This window comes from Convolutriloba macropyga, chromosome 13 (genome assembly GCF_964194025.1).
Source record: "Convolutriloba macropyga chromosome 13, txConMacr16.3, whole genome shotgun sequence".
In the NCBI taxonomy this organism is placed as follows: domain Eukaryota; kingdom Metazoa; phylum Xenacoelomorpha; order Acoela; family Convolutidae; genus Convolutriloba; species Convolutriloba macropyga.
Window position 1 is genome coordinate 10373217 of NC_134480.1, and position 20067 is coordinate 10393283.

Sequence of the window (20067 nt, forward strand, 5' to 3'; positions counted from 1 at the left end):
TCAGTTAAGCGAAAACTAGCCTCACTTAACCGTGGCTAGCTACTGAGGAAGCCAACCGCTTGCCGGTTGTTTGAGAGCAATTCGCCCGACGTTAGTCGGTTATGTTACTATATGTATTATACGGCAGTCAAGTCTATTTCAAAGCTATTCCGGCAATCTCGGCTATGTTTATAACTTCAAACCTGAAATAGCATGTCAGTATTGAACTTCTGCAGTTTAGAAGCCCTGGTTTTCATTTTGAACAAAAGTTTATTACTTGCCCTTGAACGAATTCATAGCAATTTTTGTAAACGTGTTGGTCTTTTTATGCAAATTTTTCGCTTGGCCATTTTGCGCTTTTCTCCTAGATCATTTTTTGACTTCTGAAGTGACTTTTCACGCGTTCGTTCTTCATTTTTGAGTAATCTCTTTTTGCTCTCACTCCGAAGTAAAGCTGTTGCTAAAATGAAATCGATTGCCGCAAGAAGTATGGCCTGATAGCCGAGTGGGCAGTGCTTCTGGTTAGGGAGCGGGAGGGCAATGTTTCGAATCCCGGTGTGACTAACTTTTTGTGCACCCTTAAAAAAATTTATCTAGGCTAGAGCCCCTGAATGAAAGTGCCTCGCCTGTCCTGTCGTTCAAGAGCAATTATGCTTTCCTTGCACACAAGAAAGTCTTATCTGTGAAGCGTCTTTATCTAAATCATTTTCCCTTCCAAGAATTTTCCTCGAAATAGCAATTCAACTGTTGGCCAGTTTTCGCTATGACTGTCTAACGCCAAATATTTTTGAGCACTCTGAAGCAAATTGTTTCACAATTATTTGTCCTTCGTGTTTATTTTTGCATGCTAGTTTTTACTGACGATTTGATCTTATGGGTTTGACTTTTTATTGATATTCATGCCTGAATGCTTGAATTCTGGTAAGTTATCTATCTATCTATATATATTATGTGCACTACGTTTGCACAAACAGCTGTTTTCACAAGTATCAAAAATGTAAATGATTCGCTAAATTTAAGGTTTTATGGCGAACTTTATTTGCATATGATGCTCTGGCCCATGTAAAGTTATCTTCACACAGCTTAAACCAAAGGCTGCAATTACACAGCAGTGGTTTGAGAGCCTTTTGTCGGACATTAGTTTGCTAGTTTTGTTGCTTATTATGACTGCGAGTCTTTTTCCTCAACCTTCAATTAAAATGAAGCAAGTTTGGCTGTTTGGTAATTGTTCTGTTTTGAAATGGTTTCAAATCAGCTTCGTCACTGCATGTTTTTTCTCACTGGTAAAGTTTTACAGGCATTTCAATAGGCGATTTGTTCCTTACAGTACCAACATTGATTCTTGGTACCAATTTTTTAATTGCTGCTGATGAACTAATTGGTATGAAAGCTATACACGGCCTGCCTTGCGGTTTGCATTGTTACTGTAGCATTTGTATTATTACAGAGGCCCGAAGCCAAATTGGTTTTTATATAGTTCGTAACGTTGTCCGAATGCTTCATGTTGTTCATTGAGAAACTTAAACAAATAGGAGATACTAATATTGTTTTGTCTGAATAATATTTGTTCATTCGCGCGAAAGACTTGAAAAAAGATAAGCCATACTCAACTATAACGAAACGTTTCAATTTATGCTAGCAGTACTTGTGTGTTATCTTATATAGAGCTGGTTAGCTCTAAGCTGAAGCTAGGCCACACGCTTCGCTGGCTAATTCAGTTTAAAGTTTATGTGAAACCAGACCAAAAAATAAACTGAGTTTGACCAAATTTACGCTGTTTTTTTTTCAACTAAAAATCTGTGTACAGTTGTTAATATGTAAAGCAAAAGGCCTGATGGTTACACAATAACATATGCTAAATTGTCTTTGCAGGTTTTTGTGCGTTTAACACGGCTTTTCAAGTTAGCTTTTACTAGTTTAAACTGGGGCGACGTCACGCCTTAAGTACGAACAATCAGAATGAGAAAGTTGGCCGATAGATCTCCGCATGTGCTGAACTGTGGCTTAAATGTGGTTTTTCTAATTGCTATAATCTGCTCGCGTAGTTTTTTTCAGCTACATTAATTCTCTTAAAGTTGACTAGCATCAGTGTTGTTGATGCTACTACTACTTCTATTGTGGTGTTCGATGCTAAGTCCTCATCGAAGGACTACTGCTGTTCATATTAGATGTTGTCTTATGTTCAATCATTTGACCAACTGGTCAACTGAGGAAGTCCAATCGAATTTCTGACTCGGTTTCAATGTTTCTGTAATAGATAGAAAATCAAGGTCCGAAAAATGACTCCAGACCAAAATTAAGTAGTAGTTGGAGGTAGGAAGTATTAGAGTGAAACAAACAGCCGTTCAAGGCCAGACAGTTCATGTAGTTAGGGAGTAATTTTACTCCCATTTTGTGCTCGGGAAAAGTTTGTCTCTTCCATGTAAAAAAAACTGCTGTAGCAAAGCTGCGCTTACGATTTAGTGTAGCTTACGATTTAGTGTATGTTATTAAACAGTACTGTTGTTGTAATTTAGCTTGTCATTTAGAAAAAAATGAGCATTTGTTTAAGATAAACAAAAATGATGTAATTTTTGAGGTCTCTATTGAATTAAAATATTTTTTTGCGGGTTGAGCTATAATAAGTGCATAACAAATTCCCTTTTAGTATTTGAAAGAGCATTTAGATGTTTATGATGCATGTTATAGCCTCCTCGTATGGTTAGAGAACAACGTTCGACAGTAACTGTGTTGGGTGTTTTAGGGTTTTTCAGACGCAGTGTGACAAGCAACACTCTGAACAGGTGTGCGAGTAGGGCGGCGAGTGGGATGAAGTGTGACATCAACATCTTCTACAGGAGGAAATGTCAAGAGTGTAGATTCATCTCCTGCTTGGAGGCCGGAATGCGACCTGCCAGTGAGTACAAGTAGTTGAGATAATCTTAGATGAGGCTACTCGTTCTTGCTGAGTACTAGGCTGAACATTAACGAAACTTCGTTACAAACGTTCACATGTTGATATTTCCGCTTTCGCGTACTCGAAGCAACATAATACTAGTCTTTGTAATTTAGTTTCATAATTTCAACTGTTCTCATGCAGAATTTTTGCTCTTTCTTATCCCAAATTATGACCTGGCTACTAGTTACACTCCTTGTACTTATTGCAAAATGACTTATTGCAAAATGACTTATTGCAAGTAGTTGAAATAATCATAGTCTAATCTTGCGCATATCTTGTCAGATCATTATGTTCCGGATCATTGTTCAGGATGACCCTAATTTGTCCAGGTACCTCTATTTCACAATAGTCAAATTTAGTTGGATTGATTCAAGAATTTTTAATTGCTCTCGAATGAGAAGCAATTATTGTAAAGGTTGTCTTTTTTGACATGCTTGCTTTAGATTTTGTCGATTTCAGTAAAGTTATGTAATATGCGGGGGGGGGGGGGAGTAGTTTTGTATGGCAGCATAAAAATTTGTCGGAATAAGAAAGCTTTTTATGAAAACAATTATTGACTTTTTGAATGTCGTCGAAAAACTTGGCTCAAACTGTGTCAATTTTCATTTGTGTATAAGTTTTTGCGGTTATCATTTTTTGAACTGCCTGTCAGAATGATGTCCTCCACAGGCATTGCAAGTCCCTAAAATCAAGACTGTTTAATTAGCGTGATTTTGTTTGTGCAATCTAAGAGCTCCGTGTCAGAACGGGGAGAAATTACATGTGGTAGAAATTACATGAGAGTTTAAGTCTGGGTTCTTGAAGGGAGGTCCTCAATTGCGTGCCTGTTAAATGGCTATCGCAGTGGTTGCATTCAGAATAATGGAACCTGTTCGTGTCCCGAGAACGTTCACTTGCGCAGTTTATTTCAGAGCTTGTTCATCTTCTCTGCTTGAACAAACTGATGCGCTGTCTCCGAAGTCTGATGTAAACAATTTAGTGTTTTTGAGCTAGCACTGTTCACCCATTTATGCGCTGAATCATCGCGCTTACATTTTTTCGTTAAAATATGAAAATATGTTGACTCGCCGAAATTTTAAACGCAACAAAATTATCTTTTTGTGATATGACGGTTTTTTGTACAAAAATAGAGCTTATTTTGCTATAGTAAATTTTAAATAGGAGCCGTAAAATGTTGAAGAAGCTCTCTAAATTTTGTGTTTTTCAATCAAATTTGAGTTGTGAACAGAATTTGTCATTTAGATAAAAATAAGCGTCTTCACTTATGACTGAATTCATTATCGCGTGAACAGTATGCGATTTGAATATACTTGATTTTTTTGAGTGACAGAATCGTGAAGAGATTCGTGCGTTAATCGAAATTAGTCGATAAAGACACTTTAAACAATGCAAATTCAAGGACTAACAACGAATGCATCTATGAATGTTCGTCTTTTTTGATAAGAGAATTGAAAGACCTCTTTATTCAAATGTTTTTTTTTTGTTATATAATCCTATCCTATGTATGAGTAGTCACATGTGTCATAGGATAAGTTCATGTTTTCAAAAATATGCTCAAATAACAACTTAGTTCAACGTTTTCTGGACATTTCAATGTCTCATCAGAAATTGCCCTGTCTCTTAGCTTTTAAAAAAACTTTTATTTGACACCTATTTTTTTGTAAAAAAAAGATCAATCATCTTCTGTTTATGAAAGGACACTGAGGAATTCGGGTAGTCAATTTGTTTGTTTGGCGAGAACTAAATTTCAACCATGATTCAGTCTGATTTCTGTATCACCAGTGAGGTTTAAAAATATTTAAATATAGCTCAGAGTGAATAGTGTAGCGTATTGTGTGCTGGTGCGAGATTAATTTTCCTAGCTCGATATTTATCCTTGACGAGAGTTAGAGTAAGAAGAAACGCCGTGTCTAGGGGTCTGTCAAATGTGATTGAATTAAGTAGAGTCTCATTTGTAACTGTTCGAAATGACACTTTTGCTATTAATGTGGTGGTATTGTGTGAATCCTTCAGTCATTGTTCCGCTATTTGAATTTGTTCGAGCACCGCTCTCTCTAAGCTTTTACTTGTTTCAAATGGAATGGCATTGTTTGTTTTGTGAATAAAAAAGGAACAGGTTTATGAATTGTGCAAATTGTGGAGTGTGAGTAAACCTCGTATTTGTCTACAGAGATTGATACATATATCTATATTTATATTTTCATCTATCGTTCTAGTGGTAGTGTTAGTGGTATTTTAGCCTAGGCTTGTCCTCAGTCTCAATTGCGCCGAGCAGTAGAGTACAATGTACGCGTGGATAGTTTGAAACAATTCTGGTCCTAGTGCCTGTGTTGTTTTTCATGTCCTGAACTGTCGTTTTCCAGTCTGGCGTTCATGGAATAAATAATGGAACAGATTTAGGAGGAAGTGGTTTTTTGTTTGATCTTGCAGCCGCTTTTATTACCATAATTCAATGCCCAACATGTATGTGTTTGTGTGTGCGAATGTTGTATCAATTCGTATACTATTTATGTAACTATGAATTTGTAACTATATGTATGATTGTGTTTTGTATTCGCGTTGAATGTGCTCTAGGGAATAATCGAATGCGGCTTTTAGTGTGTGTGCGTAGATCAATAGCTCAGATATATGAAAGCGGAGCTAGAAACTCATTGCTCCCTATTACGCCTTGTTCCATTTCACAAAGTTCGCCAGTGCTAAGAACTCTAACCATCGGGACTAAACCAACCACCGCTGTCAAGTTGTTTAGATGGCCGATTTTTGCTTTTTGTGATAAAATTGCAAGTTTCAAGTAGTCATGTATATCAGGTCACGGGAACTCATTATTGCGATAATGATCAATTGAAGATTGGGTTTTGGTAACATAGCTGTGAAGTTTTTTTAGTAGTTTTTCACGTCTACTCTTTGACTAACGTTAATTTTTTTAGCAAAAATTTGGCAACGAATTGAGTCGCTCGGCATAGTTATTATTCGGCTAATATGGATATGTATAATTTCATTTGAAGTAATTTTGACTGAATGAACGTGAGGTGATGGAAGGAGGATATTAAGGCAGGAGTTCTGAGGACGACGCTCGATATTATTAGAGCGACTAACATGTAGTATGTTAGTATGAATGTGCGTGTGGAGAATAACAGCAGTAGCAGAATTGGTATCGATAATTTGGAAATGTTTAAGAGTGGGTGGCTTTGGAATGAGAGGAAAATAGATTGGAAAGGTGGGAGCAATAAACAGCACCACCACCACCATCATACAACTATACTACAACACACCATTAGGAGCAGACACGTTACTACACCGTCTGGTGCTACTAGTGAACTTGATAAGCAAACATAGACCGTAACAACCTCGATTAGAACACCATATTGCTCTACTTAGCTTATTACCCACATAGCCTAAATTACCTTGTCAATTTCTAACACCTTTTCGCCCCTTGATAAGATGCGTGAAATTATGACAGTCACTAATTCGGATTGAAAATTTGAGGTGCTAGATAATTCAAAATTTACAAATGTCACATTGATGCGTTAAATGTGACAATATTAATGAAAAAGGGAAATTTTGATTGAGCTCAAGATGTTTATGAGAAACTTCAATAACAATTCTAAGTTATTGAAAGCAGATAGAATCCTTGCAAATCTGCCAGAAGTTTTTTGAATTGCTTTTTTCTTGGAAAGCTGCAATTTCTCTTAAAGAGTGACTAATTGCTCAGTGCATTATTAATATCCTCTTTGTCAAAGTTGTGAAACTTTCGCTCCTTCCTTGTCACTTATTTCGTAATTTTAAGTTTTAAGCTTTGCATTACTGTAATTCATAAATCATTTCAGCTGTCTTTTAATTGAGATTGTCGACGTCATTTTTATCAATAGCCGGCACTTCCCACCTAAATGACACAAAGCGTCATTGAAATGTAGATTTATAGTTGCTATGAGAGGTCCTTCTGCTAAGATCAACCTCTCTGGTCTGGTAGATAGTACTGTTCATCCTAGCGTTAAAGAGCGTCAAACAAGATCGCACTTGTGAAAAACAAGATTGCTCCAATTGAGATTGCTCCTTTTTCCGCTTTAACTTGGATTCAAAGCCCTTCATTGTTAATGGCCGGCTTTTTGGAGGATGCATGTCTCGATATTAATTATAAATTTTTTTATTATTATAACCTAGTTTCCGAATTCTTGGAAATAAGCTACTATTTTTTTTTTCATTTGTCCAAGTTTCTAAGAATCTGGATTCAATTCATTACACAATACAGAGAAAACGAAGATTAAAACAAATGTTTGTTCAAATTATGTGTACAAATTGAAACCAAACGCTTTCTTCCCTTTCCTTTTTTCTTTTTGGCTTGGTTTTGCCAGTCCGACTGGCTTTAGCTTCAAACAGTATCCTTTAATGCATGTGCCTCACATCTAATACCCCGTCCGTAGTAGTCCGTGTACACAAAACGGTGGTCCGCCTCCCCAGCCAGAGTTGTCCCAATTTTCACTCATCCATCATTCAATTTAGTCGCTCACTCTCTCGAGTAATATCCGTAGCCAGAATTCACTGGCATCTGCCACCGCGTTCTGTTTGTAGATTCATCCTTGAACAGAGGGAGAGAGGGGAAAAGAGGGGGGATTGGGAAAAGAATTAGAAAAGAAATAAGGGGAAAACGGGAGAATAGAAAGGAAACGAGCAGACTACAAAGAATATATGCATGAAAGAAGACTAAAATAAAAGAGAATTGATAGCAACTATCGCGGGCGGCGTTCGATTTGCCAAATCAACCTAATCCGGACATAGCATGCGCTAGACGCCTCCCCTATTCGCAAAGCTTTAAGACTGCAAAACACGCACCGTCCGCTCCTTATTAATTGTCGAGCAGAACTGAAAACCCTTTTTATCCCATCTTAAGCAAAAGGAAAATCGCCTTTCTTCGAGAATGAAGTCCCAAATTGTTGTGTTGTCATGGCCTTGTCAATTTTGTAGCCGCGTGTCAAGAGGTGCCGCTATCTGCGAGCGTGTGTTTGTGCGAGAGATTGAGATTTGGGTAAAATTGGGAAAAGAACGATTCATTCCACGCGTTTTCAAAGCAATCAATCATTTCGCTTTCTTTCCTCACAGGCGCTAATCTGAAATCAGCCTTGAAATTTCATTGTGTTACCTTTTCTAAGTCGACGAACGCGTTTTAAAGCACTTTGAATGGCAAAGTGGAGAAATTTTGGGAAACAATTGCATTATTAACCTTATCGAATAAAGTAAGATGCGTTGAAAGGTGGAAACTGCTTAAAGCTAGATTTGACATGTTATCTGCAGTTATTGAAGTGTTTTGAGTGCGAGAGAGACATGTAGATAGGAGAAATAGACAAAGGTGGGATTGGATGGAGAACGGGGGGGGGGGGGCATTAGGTGAAGTGAGTACGGCGCGTAAACCTGTACAAAGGGAAGGGGTAATCAATTTAATGGATTGATAGTCTAGCCTGTTGTACACTCATCACTCATTAGCGATTTGATGCCTGCTTGTCAATTGGCTTCACTCAATCTACAAGTTATGATGAAAGTAAATTGAGTAACTACGAGGCCTTTTATCTCTACACATGTCACGGCATTAATCAATGTTTGCGTCTGTGCAGTCAAAAGTTAGGTTCATGAAAAAAAACCTGAACTGAGAAAAAATGTATCACGAAAAAGAACCATATACTGAAAGTTTATCAGTGCAAGGTTCCAATCCTTGTTGATTTTAATTCTACTTTTTTTCGCCCCATTTATATAACCTATCTTATACCTCCTATACCTATCTTATAAAATCCTATCTTTATAATCAGACAGGCGGTGAAATTAATAATAAAAATAAGCTCATCGAAAAATAATATGCAAATTTGCAAGTGCTCTTAGACATTAACATCATTTTCTTCCTTAAAAATGTTCATCAACTTTTTGAACCTTTTCGCGTACTACTTTTTCTTAGGTGCTTTTCTTTCTAAGCATTTAAATAGTTCGTTTTCTGAATCGCCGGATATGTTTGTAAGTAACTGGGCAGCTTACCAACTCCAGAGCTTTCTCCTCTATGAAAAGATTATTTAACCATGTTGTTGGTTACATGACAATGCCATTATACCCAATGCCAATATACCCAATACACTTCAATACTTGGTTCAATAATCCGACTATGACTTAGCCGTCGCTATTACACGTATTTTAACATAGTCAAGTGGATAATTTAATCCCATGTTCGGTTGTGATAGTTTCATATCAAGTCCCACGGGCCGCTGAGGCATGGCCATTAAGTACGTTAATACATTACGTCCAATAGTGTCTGCTAATTTGTAGTTGGATTATTGAAGGGAAACATCAAAATGCATTGGGTATAATGCCATTGGGTATATTGTCCTGACACCTGTATTGTCATCTCAATTTTGTTTCAACATTTCTCTCCAAATTAATTGGCAAATGGCGTGCAAACAAGCTTTTGCAGTGCTAGAAATTTGAACGTGTAGTGTTTTTTATTAATTGCTCTTAAACAAAGTTTGTAGCAATTATATTAGTACTGTTGCTTTTTAATTGCTCTTGTACGAAGTTCATAGCAATTATTGTAAACGTGTGTCTTTTTTCATGCAAAATTTTTGCTTGACAGTTTTGACTTTTCGAGTGACTTTTACGCCCTTGACTTTTTGCGTTTCGCGTGATCTAAAATTACCTCTCGATCACAATTTCAAGGAGCTGAACTCAATTGGCGGCAATTTAATACTAAAATTCAAATGAAAAGTGGGCCGTAATTGGTGTCATTTTTTACTTTAAATCTTAATAGTATTATATGTTAACCTCTAATGTGGTTATTTGAAGCCCACTTTTGAATTTCTTAGTCCCATTTAGAACCCCCCCCCCCCCCGACTGAAGCAGGCTGCAATTGATTAGAGCTCCAACTAGTCGTTCGAGAGCAATTCTTCCGACGTTTAGTCAGTTATGTTTGTAAGCCAATTTTTTGTACTACCGGCTTTTCATCTGATAATTTTCGTCTGGTCAAATCGAATATTTAGGTAAATGCCCATGGATTTAAATTGCTGAGCAGGTCTGTTAGAGCTTTTCTAGTCTCGAAGTGAAATTACTGAAGCTGAAGAAATACAAAATCATGGCGTGAGATGCAGATTTTTTGGTTGTCTAGCCCCCACCCCACCACTCGACCACCGTTGAGACCCCCCTGATGCACCCCCTTCTCTACTCCTTCCCCCTTTCCTACTCCTTCCCCCTTTCTCAGTTAAGCCCAAGCTCGCCTCCGTGAGACCAAACAAGATGCTGACGAAGCCAAACGCTCTCCAGTCGGTTGAGAGCAATTTAACCGACGTTAGTAGGTATTTTACCCGACAAAATTTTGGAGATTTAACTTGAGAGGGGGACATGAATTGCACTTAGCAAAACTGTTTGTAATGTATGAATCGGTAAAAAGGACATTGTCTTTTCTGCTGCGCATTGACGATACTCAAATTTTTAGAGTTGACTCTGTACTGTTAAATGCTAATTTTCGACCAAAATTGGTGGAATTCCTGAAGCTAATTAATGCTGCTAATGGTGTGCGGTTTTGCAGAGTTCTTTTTTGTTCTTTACAAGTCTACGAAAGGCTGGTTTGTTAATTGTTGCATTATGATTGTATTTTCGATTAATACAGAGCTGTTGGCCACTCTGAGTGAAAGCTGTAGCGTAGTGAGGATGACTTGTATTTTGAATAGTTCCATGCAGTAGTTAGTTTGTCTTCACCAGTTACTAATTTTTATGCTAACAACGTCCAATATTTCTTTGTTTGTTGAAGAAACTGAGTTCGAAAATACCAGGCATCATGTTGAGTAAGAAAAACAAGTCAAAAGAGATAACCATGAACCGGAAGTATCTGCTAAACTTAATGTACCAAAAATGTGTTTTGTAATAGATGTAAATTTTTGTAGCCTAGTGACTTCGAAAGAGCACGGCTTTCCTAGTCCTATTTTACATTCGGTCTTTTCGTTTAGAAACAAACTGAAAAATTTGTGGTTCTAACCATAGCCTAGTTGATGATAGTGCGTTAAAAAGAAACCAATTAGGTCCATGAAATTAGTCTACAAACTGTTAACTGGAATTGTTTGGATTCGCAGAAATGTTTGATTAGCTGCTAGCCGAGAGATGCTAGCATAGCCATGAAGGGTTTGATAAATGCTTAACTTGATTTTAAAGGTAATTTTTTGCCTAGTAGCAAAATTACGGGTTCATTGCTCAATAGTTTTATGAATCTAAATTGGTGTGTATCTTAAAATGTGTATCTTATGTGGATGTGCAGTAATATCACCAAGATTGTCTGCTGTCGATATGTTTACTTATGCAATTCAAATTGCGACAAGAAAACTCAGCAGGTAACGGTTTTCTAGACTTTTTACGTTAGTTGATTATGCATTCCGGAGCTATAATTTGATACCGGCTTTGAATTAAAGTATCGTCGAATTGGTTCAAAATGCGCTATGTTCTCCGTGTTCTCAATATTGCTTCATTACGCCTATCAACTAAATGGCCTCTAAACTAATCTTGGGAGCTAATCCATCTATGCTTGATCTAATTTCCTTATAGTCATTCGTTTCGAATATCATATTTGAGATTGAGGACCCAGAAATACAACTAGTGCCTAGGAGTATAACTCGCTTTCGACGTCATCGTTAAATATCGAATTGGGCTCTAACATACTCATCGTTTAGTCAAAGTTGTTGAGGCATTGAGCGACTAGGTGTTTCATTGATATTTGTAGACTGGTAAAGTGTCTCTTATCTGCCAATTGGAGGCTGCCAAACAATCTGTTCGTCATGGATCTAAGCTGGATTTAATTTGGACTATTATGCAAAGCTCTCTCTTTAAGAGTAATTGATAGGGTTTATAGCTTGAGTGCAATGCTTCAAATTTAAATGTTTCAGAATCTATGTGAGTTTAAGCTAATGATGTTCTTAGTTTGGTATTGTTTCGTAAGAAGTGGCCTAAATTGAAAAATTTTGCTCAAATTGAAAAGCATTACGTTGTTTTGTGTCTATTGGAGGAGTCCCTAAACGAAGTTGAGCGAAGCCCTTATTGACTTATTAATTGCTCTCAAAAGAAGTTGGTAGCAATTATATTAGTCCTGTCGGTCTTTTTTATGCGATTTTTCGCTTGACCAATTTTTCGTCTGACGCATTTGAATTTTGTCCACAAAAACGGGATAAACGGGTAGCGCCCATCGGGCATTAAGTCCTCTTAGAGCCTTTCAGCTCACTAGTCTCCAAGTATGCGATTCAAAGAAACTGTTTTGGAAACTTATACTTATGGTGTGAAGGGCGGTTCTTAGAAGTTGACCCTCACCTCACACCCCTTCAATTAAGCTAAAGCTAGCCTCACTAAACCGTAGCTCGCTATTGGCGAAGTCAGCTGGTCGTTTGGGAGCAATTCTCTCCGACGTAGATCTTTCCGATATTTCCACGAAACGTTTCACATCATTAAGAAGCAAGATTAAGCTCAATTGTCACATTCATTTCATCAATCACAGAATTTTGATTTTCATTGTTTAAAAGATAGTGCTTTGCATGTTCAGTAAGTTTTAGAATAATGTTAAGAAGAATGACGTTTGAGCAGCATCCTGTCAAATTTTGTTAAAACAGCAAATGTGTTAATGGATTTTGGAGTTTAGAAGCAGTCCAAGAGTAGTGGACTGAAAAGTTTGTTAGGGTTGAGTTCTCCGGTTTTTGTCATGGCTCTCTAATTTTTTCAAATTGAAGATTTTTTAATAGCCGCCCTCATCTTCTCAGCCGGCTATTATAGCGCTCCTAGTTTTTTTTACTTCGCCGAACAAAAAAATGTTTCGCCTTACCTCATTTTGCCGCTTTTTCAACATTTCGCGTGAAATCTTTTTGAGTTCTCTAGGCTAGTTTCTCTCTTCTCTCATTCTGCTAAAAGTAATTTTGAACATCAGTTACTCAGCAAAGCAATTCAAAATGAACAGAGTCAGAATAAAAAATTGAAGTCAGAAATAGAAACGGGATAAACCCATAAAGCCCAATTTTAGATGCCTGCTATTTGAACGTCGTTCCTATTAGTCTTAGTTACCATCTCTAATGCTTATTGGTTTTGATCGTAGCCTCTCACTGAGAGACAGGAGTATGTTCAATTACGAAATAACATCAAAATAAATTGCACTAAAAATGTTCGTATAGAAAAATCAATTTTTGTTGATATTTTCTTTTCTTTCAATCCCAATAGAGTTATGGGAATCAACGACGGCTATTTTCTGTCAATCTGCGGGGTATGTTTCAACTTCTCAATCTAAACAAAAATTGAAGCTCAAACTTCTCACTTTAAAGTGGCTCCTTGAATTTTTTGTCCAATACTGAATAGTGGAATTGTGATCAATAAAGTCATCTTAATCTAACCAGAACAAAAAAAAACAAGCGCACTAGCACTAAAAAAACCTATCACAGTTTTTTATACCTTCATATGTTGACTTATTAATGCAGCAAAGTAAGCGAAAGATAATTCGTTTGGGCATCACGTAATGCGCGTTGTTGTTATTAATAGTTCCCGGAGCAATTTTTTATCTGGTTTTCAGAGATTTTTGATACGACTTTCACGTGACCCGCTTTTCAAATCAGCTTTTTTATTCATGCCATATTTTCTATGTTAGGCAAATTTAAAGTTATTCAATGGTTTCTTTTCATATCTAACGTATTTTACTACTTTGATCTTAATTGTTTTCAAAAATTATTACTGATTTTTTTTCTCGCCAATTCTTATATTTGTTGTCCTGTAACCTAATATTAATAGCAGGTCTGATTGGATTTTTGATACATAATTGAAACTATTAAGAACTTCAATTCAGAACCAACTTTTCGACTTTGACATCTTTTGTTTTCAAAAATACCTAATATTTTTTTTTAGTTCTGCCCATTTTTAAAGTACTTGTTGTCTTATCATAAAGTGTCATTATCGGCAGGTAGCGTCGGTTTTTTTGATAAGGCTCAATTGAAGCTTATTAATAGTTTAAATTCATATCTAACGGTTTTAATGACGTTAACGCTACTTGTTTGAATTACATTGAGTTTACTTTCTCAAAAGTCTGTAGTGAAATTGCTTTTTCGATACTTTTTTCTAGTCTCTATTGACTTTATCTCATTTCGCTTCTTCCAGGGCGGTGTTTACTGTTTGATGTCCAATTGTTTGAACGTTTACTTAATATGCCGTTATATTTTTTTACCCAGAAAACACTAGTTTTTTCAAAAATGAAAATGATTTTTTAATATTGGCTCCATTCCTTTTTTCAGTTTATGCTCTGTTAACTATCAAAGACTGTTGTTCTAAGACTATCAAAGACTGTTGCTCAGATCTTGAGTTTGCAAAACCTTTAGACGATAATTCAGGACTTGCCCCACTTATGAGTTTTACAACACGAAAAGTTTGAAATGTATTCGTTGCTGTTTTTTGTAAGATCCGTTCACATCTTTTCATGATTTTTGAAATGAAAATTGAACAGTTATATCGCTCACGCCGATTCAAAAATTAGAGCCAAAGATAATTTTTACTTGCTCGAATTTCAAATAAAAGTGAGAAAAGGTCTGAACAAGAAAATTTTTCTCGATAATGGTTTTCTGTTCAATTTTTAAAACTCTTGTTAAAAATCTTTGATCAGTTTCTGTCTGAATGGATTCCCAAGTCAAAAACTTGTTATTTCTAGGTGTAGTTTTTGTTTTATCAACGAAACTTCTTCATTGTAGTTGAAGAATTGTCCTGGTACATTTTATATTGTTTCACTTTTCTGTCAAGTTCTTCGTTCTACATAACTCACTTTTTCTATTGAATGAACTTTAATATATTTTTAAAAATAAAATATGCATTATAGTAAGTACGGCCCAGGTCAAAAGCAAACTTGAAAGAAAATAGATAAACCGATAACGCCCGGTCATTAAGTGCATTAGTTTATTGGGTTCATGTAAGCGATTGCTAGCTGGTATCGGTATACTGCTTAATAGCCTTCAGTTCAGAATACGAGCAAATCATAGCTGTGTAGGCTGACTGAAGCTGCACAACCAACTTAGAATCCTTTTTGATACTTAGAAATAAATGGTCAGTTTCTATGCTTCCTTTTCTTTTTTTAGCTGCCGCCGTCAGCATCTCAATGCCTATTATTTAGTGGCTCTCCTTTTTTCAATTCGATTTACATTTTGGTCGCGACTTTCACGTTTGACTACTGACTTACCGCACTCACGGTTTCAATTAAATGAATTTTAATTCCATTCACTCGTTGAGGTCAGGTTCAATTAACGGGTCAAAATCATTGGTGTCTGGGCAATGCAGCGAATGCGGTTAGGGTCAAAAGAGCAGAATGAAAAGAAGCGTGATCAACCGATAAAGCCCGGTCATTAATTTATCGTTAGTTAGGATAGAAAAGTTTTAAGAGCAATTGCTAGCTAGCATTCGTATTAAGCTAAATAGTTTTCAGTTTAGAAGCTGAGTTAAGTAAAGTTTTACTAAATAACAAACTGCACACCAAATTAGAACACACTTTGACATTTTTTACTCAATTTATCCCTTTTCTTTTTCTGTCAATCTTTTTATCATTACCGATGTGCGCCAAGCGTGTCAACGGCGGCTATTTTATAGTAATTTTCCGGCTGTGTTTCTGTATCAATCGTGATGTGCGTCAGGAGGGTCAACCGTGGCAATTTTCCGGGTGTGTATCACAATTGGTACGAAAACTGCTCTTAGTATTCGAGCGCCTTCAAGTAATTTGTTAAAAACGTTTCTTTGTTGTGGCCTAGTCGATGTTTGCGTATCGGTTGTCTGCGAGAAAATTGGAGTGGTTGATTTTGAAAATAGTTGAAGTTCAAAGGGCGTATGAAGTTGGGCAATTCTAGTATAGCTAATGAATGTTTGTTGATGTTGCTCCATTAGGGTTTGAAATGTTGAATCAATATTTTCGAGTTGCCTCATTTAAACAAGTGAAATACTTTCTCGAGTGAGCTATTTGAATGAGGTGTTTGAAAGTAATAGGGTAGTTGTTATCATCTGAGCTATGTTTGTGCCGTTAGTTTATTGTTCTCTTGTTCCTGCTAAAGGCTATAGAGCATTGTTCGCTTTTGCAATTATCGAATCTTTGAAGGTGCAGTGAATTACGCCGATTCGTAGAGACTTAACACGAAGTTGGCAATTTGACCGAAATGTTATTGTGTTTACCAATCATTTATATTTATAACATAGAGCCCACTCTCCTAACCCTACATTTGAACAAATTTGCCCTGTTCATAGTGCTACTGTTGAAACAAACCCTTTGAACATAAATAACACAGTTATGAATAGGTTTGTTGTAGCATCTTCTGTACTAAAGTGCTTCTACTGAGCACGGCTTTGAACTAACTAACAATCGGATTCTCCCTTTAATTAGCGCTTATTTATTATCCATGTAATTCGAACTCATCTATTGAGCGTTTTTGTGCAAATACTTCAACAGCTCCTTGATTATTCGAAAAATTGCTTCAAGTTGTGATTAAAGGCAAAAAGTGACAGATAATTATTTTTTTGAAGTCAATTAGAAAGGAAAATGATGAAAGGAGCGCTTTGTGAGTTTGGATAGATTTCGTTAATAGAGTAGTATGAAGTGAGTAATGCTTCGTTCGCATTTTTAGATGGAAAGTACAAGCGAGTGCGAATGTGGTAATTGGGTTAATAACTGTAAAGGTAACTGTTGTTAATTTGGTCACTTGTCTGGGCAGCAGCAGCACATTGCTCTCATTTTTGCAATCCTGGTCACAATTCGTTCATGACACGATTAGAGATGGGTGCGCTAGAGTTTTTCAATGGAGTAAAACAATTCAGCGTAATTGTAGTTAATCTCGTTTTACAAATATCTTGAAAAACAAACAAACAAAGATCTTATCTTAACACCATATGTTTTTCTCCAACCTTAATTATGATAACTGAAAGCGTTAATTTTGAAATGAGAGTCGATAATGAATATCAAGAGCATGAGAAAAGCTTAGTTTTAATTATCAGATATCGGATGTTTCTTTAAGTTGCTTTTTTGACCCTCGATCTAAAATGTGTAATTAATAATTTTTACCTATTTTATGAAGTCTGCATTTTTTTCAAAAGGCGGTAATGGTTTTGACAAATTAATCATTACTTTTTTTTCTAAGAGAATCATAAAAAAACAGTTCTAGAACTGTGTCTGATCCGAGAACAGTAACTGTTCTATAGTTACATATGCAATTGCTGCGTGACTGTTCCGCTGATGACAGTTCTCATTTGTGCTGAGGTATTTGAATCAGCGGACCTCACGATCGTGTCTTAAATAATTTTCAAAACCTTGTTGGTTTCTTTATTGCGAAAATTAGATCATTTGTGCGGTTGTCCAAAAATTGTCTTTGAATTATGCAACCTCTAGTTTTGATTTGAAGTTATGGATAGATTTTTATAAATCGCATCTTTGTTAACAGTGGTCTGTTTTAATTGAGCGTTGAAGCAGTCCCTTTCTCTTGTGAACAATTGCCTGCTTTTTAATTACTCTCGGGCGAACTTTGACGCAATTGTTGTTGTCATGCGTCTTTTTTTATCCAAAATTTTTGCTTGACCGTTTTCTGGAACAATCGTTCTGTTTCACTTCTCGAGTGACTTTTTTCAAGCTGTTTTTTTGATATTTTTATGAGTGATTTCAATTGCGAGCATTTAGAATTTAAGTCTGTTTTAAAATATAACCAATGGCGAGAGATGACCATGCATAGCCCGTGTAGCTTAATGGTTTTACGTCCTCAGCTGTTATTTGGTCGGACGTGGGTTCAAACATTAGTCCGAAGTTTTTGCATCATAAAAGTTGTCTAGTCTATGTCTGTCTCCTTGTAAATTGTTTGCCCCGACAGTCGTTACAGGGCAGTTCATCTGACTTTATTTGGTTTGTTCAAATTCGTAAATCAGCTTTTACGTGAAGTGCTATATCAAGTAGAAACACCTATATTTTGGTTATCTCGTTTGATCAGGAAACAAATATCATTCATGGTTTTAACAACTCGCTTTTTTCAACTCGCAGAGGAGCCAAGTTTTTCTTGGAACAAAGTTTTCTTAGGCAATTGAAAACTGGTAACATACAGCTGGTTAGTTTTTTTTTGCAGTATTTTCCTAACGTATTTCTGCTGGAACAAAATTGACAATTAAAATATGTCATTTAGTTTTTACAAGCAGCATGGTTTTCATCCCTATAACTTTAGCTGAAAAAAGTACAGTTTAAATGATATCTCTTGGTTTTAGTCTATTAGAATTTTCTGACCAGGTTAGTTTTTGACAAGATTTTCTGGAAATAAGTTTTATCATTGAGTTTATAAGTATTTGACACCTGTAGCTTAAATACACAAGAATACAAACCATTTATTTAATGCTTACGGTTCTTTTGCAAGGATGTTTTTGTGGCAGAATAGAAAATGTGCTATGCTTCGTAAGCTGTTTAAAAGGGCTATATTTTTAAGCAGTTTAACTCGTATCAACGTTGATCTGGATTTTGGACTGTTTTTCTACTATTAGATTTCAATAAGATTTTTTAATATTTTTTTTTAATAGATTTAATAGTTTTTCTATTAGATTTTAATAGTTATTAATATGCTGCATGAGTAATAGGAAAATTTTCTCACACTACTGTTTTAATTGAAACAAAGGCAGTAGCAATTATGTAGGTCCAGCTCTTCTTTTTATGACGTTTTTGCATTGCCAATTTTTTCACTGATAATTTGACTTTGAATGACTTTTTCACGCTTGACTTCCTCATTTTGCGTGATCAAAGGTGCTCTCATTCAGAATTGCTTTGTCATTGGCGCCAATACTACTGAAACTCAACTCAAAGGTTGGCCAGAATTGGTTTAATTTTTATTACTAAGGGTCTATAGCAGTTTAACTTAGAAAATTGTAAATTGAGCGCTCCAACGCTATATCCAATCAAAGCAGGAAAAAAACGTATAACAATACTGACTAAGGTCAGTCCAATTAATCTTAAACGTCAGGCGAGGGGACGATTGTGCCCTACTTCATTCGGGGAGGGGAGATAATGTCACCAAGGGGCTAAAAATGATTACCATCACTTCTAGCCCTTTGATGACATTATCTCCCCTCCCCGAATGAAGTAGGGCACAATCGTCCCCTCGCCTGACGTTTAAGATTAATTGGACTGACCTTAGTCAGTATTGCTATGCGTTTGTTCCTGCTTTGATTGAATAAAGCGTTTCAGCGCTCAATTTACAATTTTCAAAGTTAAACTGCTTTGATAAACTGCCAAATAAAACAGTTCTATCTTTGCCTTCTTGCATTCCTGGTAATATTGCGGCTGTGTATTGTAATAGTTAGTTCATTGCGAGAATTTTGATTAACCTATTTTTTGTTGAGTTTTGGTTTTTGAGTAGCTGTAGTAAACTTTTGTCTGACGTATTTTCAATGCAGATTAAAGATGTCTGAAATTTCTGTGAAAGGCAAATATCAATCTTATTTTATCGCTTTTGTAATCAAATTACCCCTGGTCAAATTTACAGTCTGTATGATACCCATTGTTATCTATATACATAGACTGGAACTGATGTGATGCGCGCGCGATGAATTCATAGTTTTGACCTTAAGAGGAGTGAACGCAATTCGGCATCACTGGTATTTTGACCAAATGGTTAAACTCTGAACAAATTGATTGATGTGAGGTCACATATGTTTATCAAGTTGACGATGGTCAGTTTTGAAGAGCAATGTAGACATAAACAAGTGGAGACGACGCTTGAAAATGGTGTCTAGCCACTGGTGGGTGTATTATTATAAGTCGTATGTGTTTACTCCAAAGCTTTACCAATGATGAAATAATGCTGTGTTGTTCAATCAACCGAAATGTCTTTGAAGTCAACTTGGTCATTAGATTTAACCTAACTTCTTATCTTAAATCGTGCTCCATAAAGTTAAGCCCACGAAGTTCTCTCTTAGCTAGTTTAGCTAACATAGCTGTCCGGCCGGGCTCTATTGCTAGCAATGGGTAAGGTTGAACTTCGACATTACGGTTAAGATCGCAATTTAGAGTATCTTAGATTCTGTTTGGATTGGCTGAGCTGTGAACGGTAGAGCAAATACTACGAAAGTGACGGCAGTGGTTGTAACTGGTGCGTGTGAAGAATTATTTGATGCAGCGATTGTCA

General features: G+C 36.3%; 2 protein-coding genes across 3 annotated transcripts in view; both read left to right on the plus strand.

The window, feature by feature from the left end:
- Positions 1 to 20067, plus strand: part of LOC142351433 (cytochrome c1, heme protein, mitochondrial-like) — a 344310-nt gene that overhangs the window by 180657 nt on the left and 143586 nt on the right. The window lies entirely within an intron of this gene.
- LOC142352250 (uncharacterized) overlaps positions 1 to 20067 on the plus strand; it is a 70776-nt gene that overhangs the window by 6847 nt on the left and 43862 nt on the right. For both annotated transcript variants that reach the window (XM_075404725.1, XM_075404726.1), the window contains exon 3: positions 2723 to 2875. In XM_075404725.1, the coding sequence (XP_075260840.1) occupies positions 2723 to 2875 (153 nt within the window). The remainder of the gene's footprint in view (positions 1 to 2722; positions 2876 to 20067) is intronic.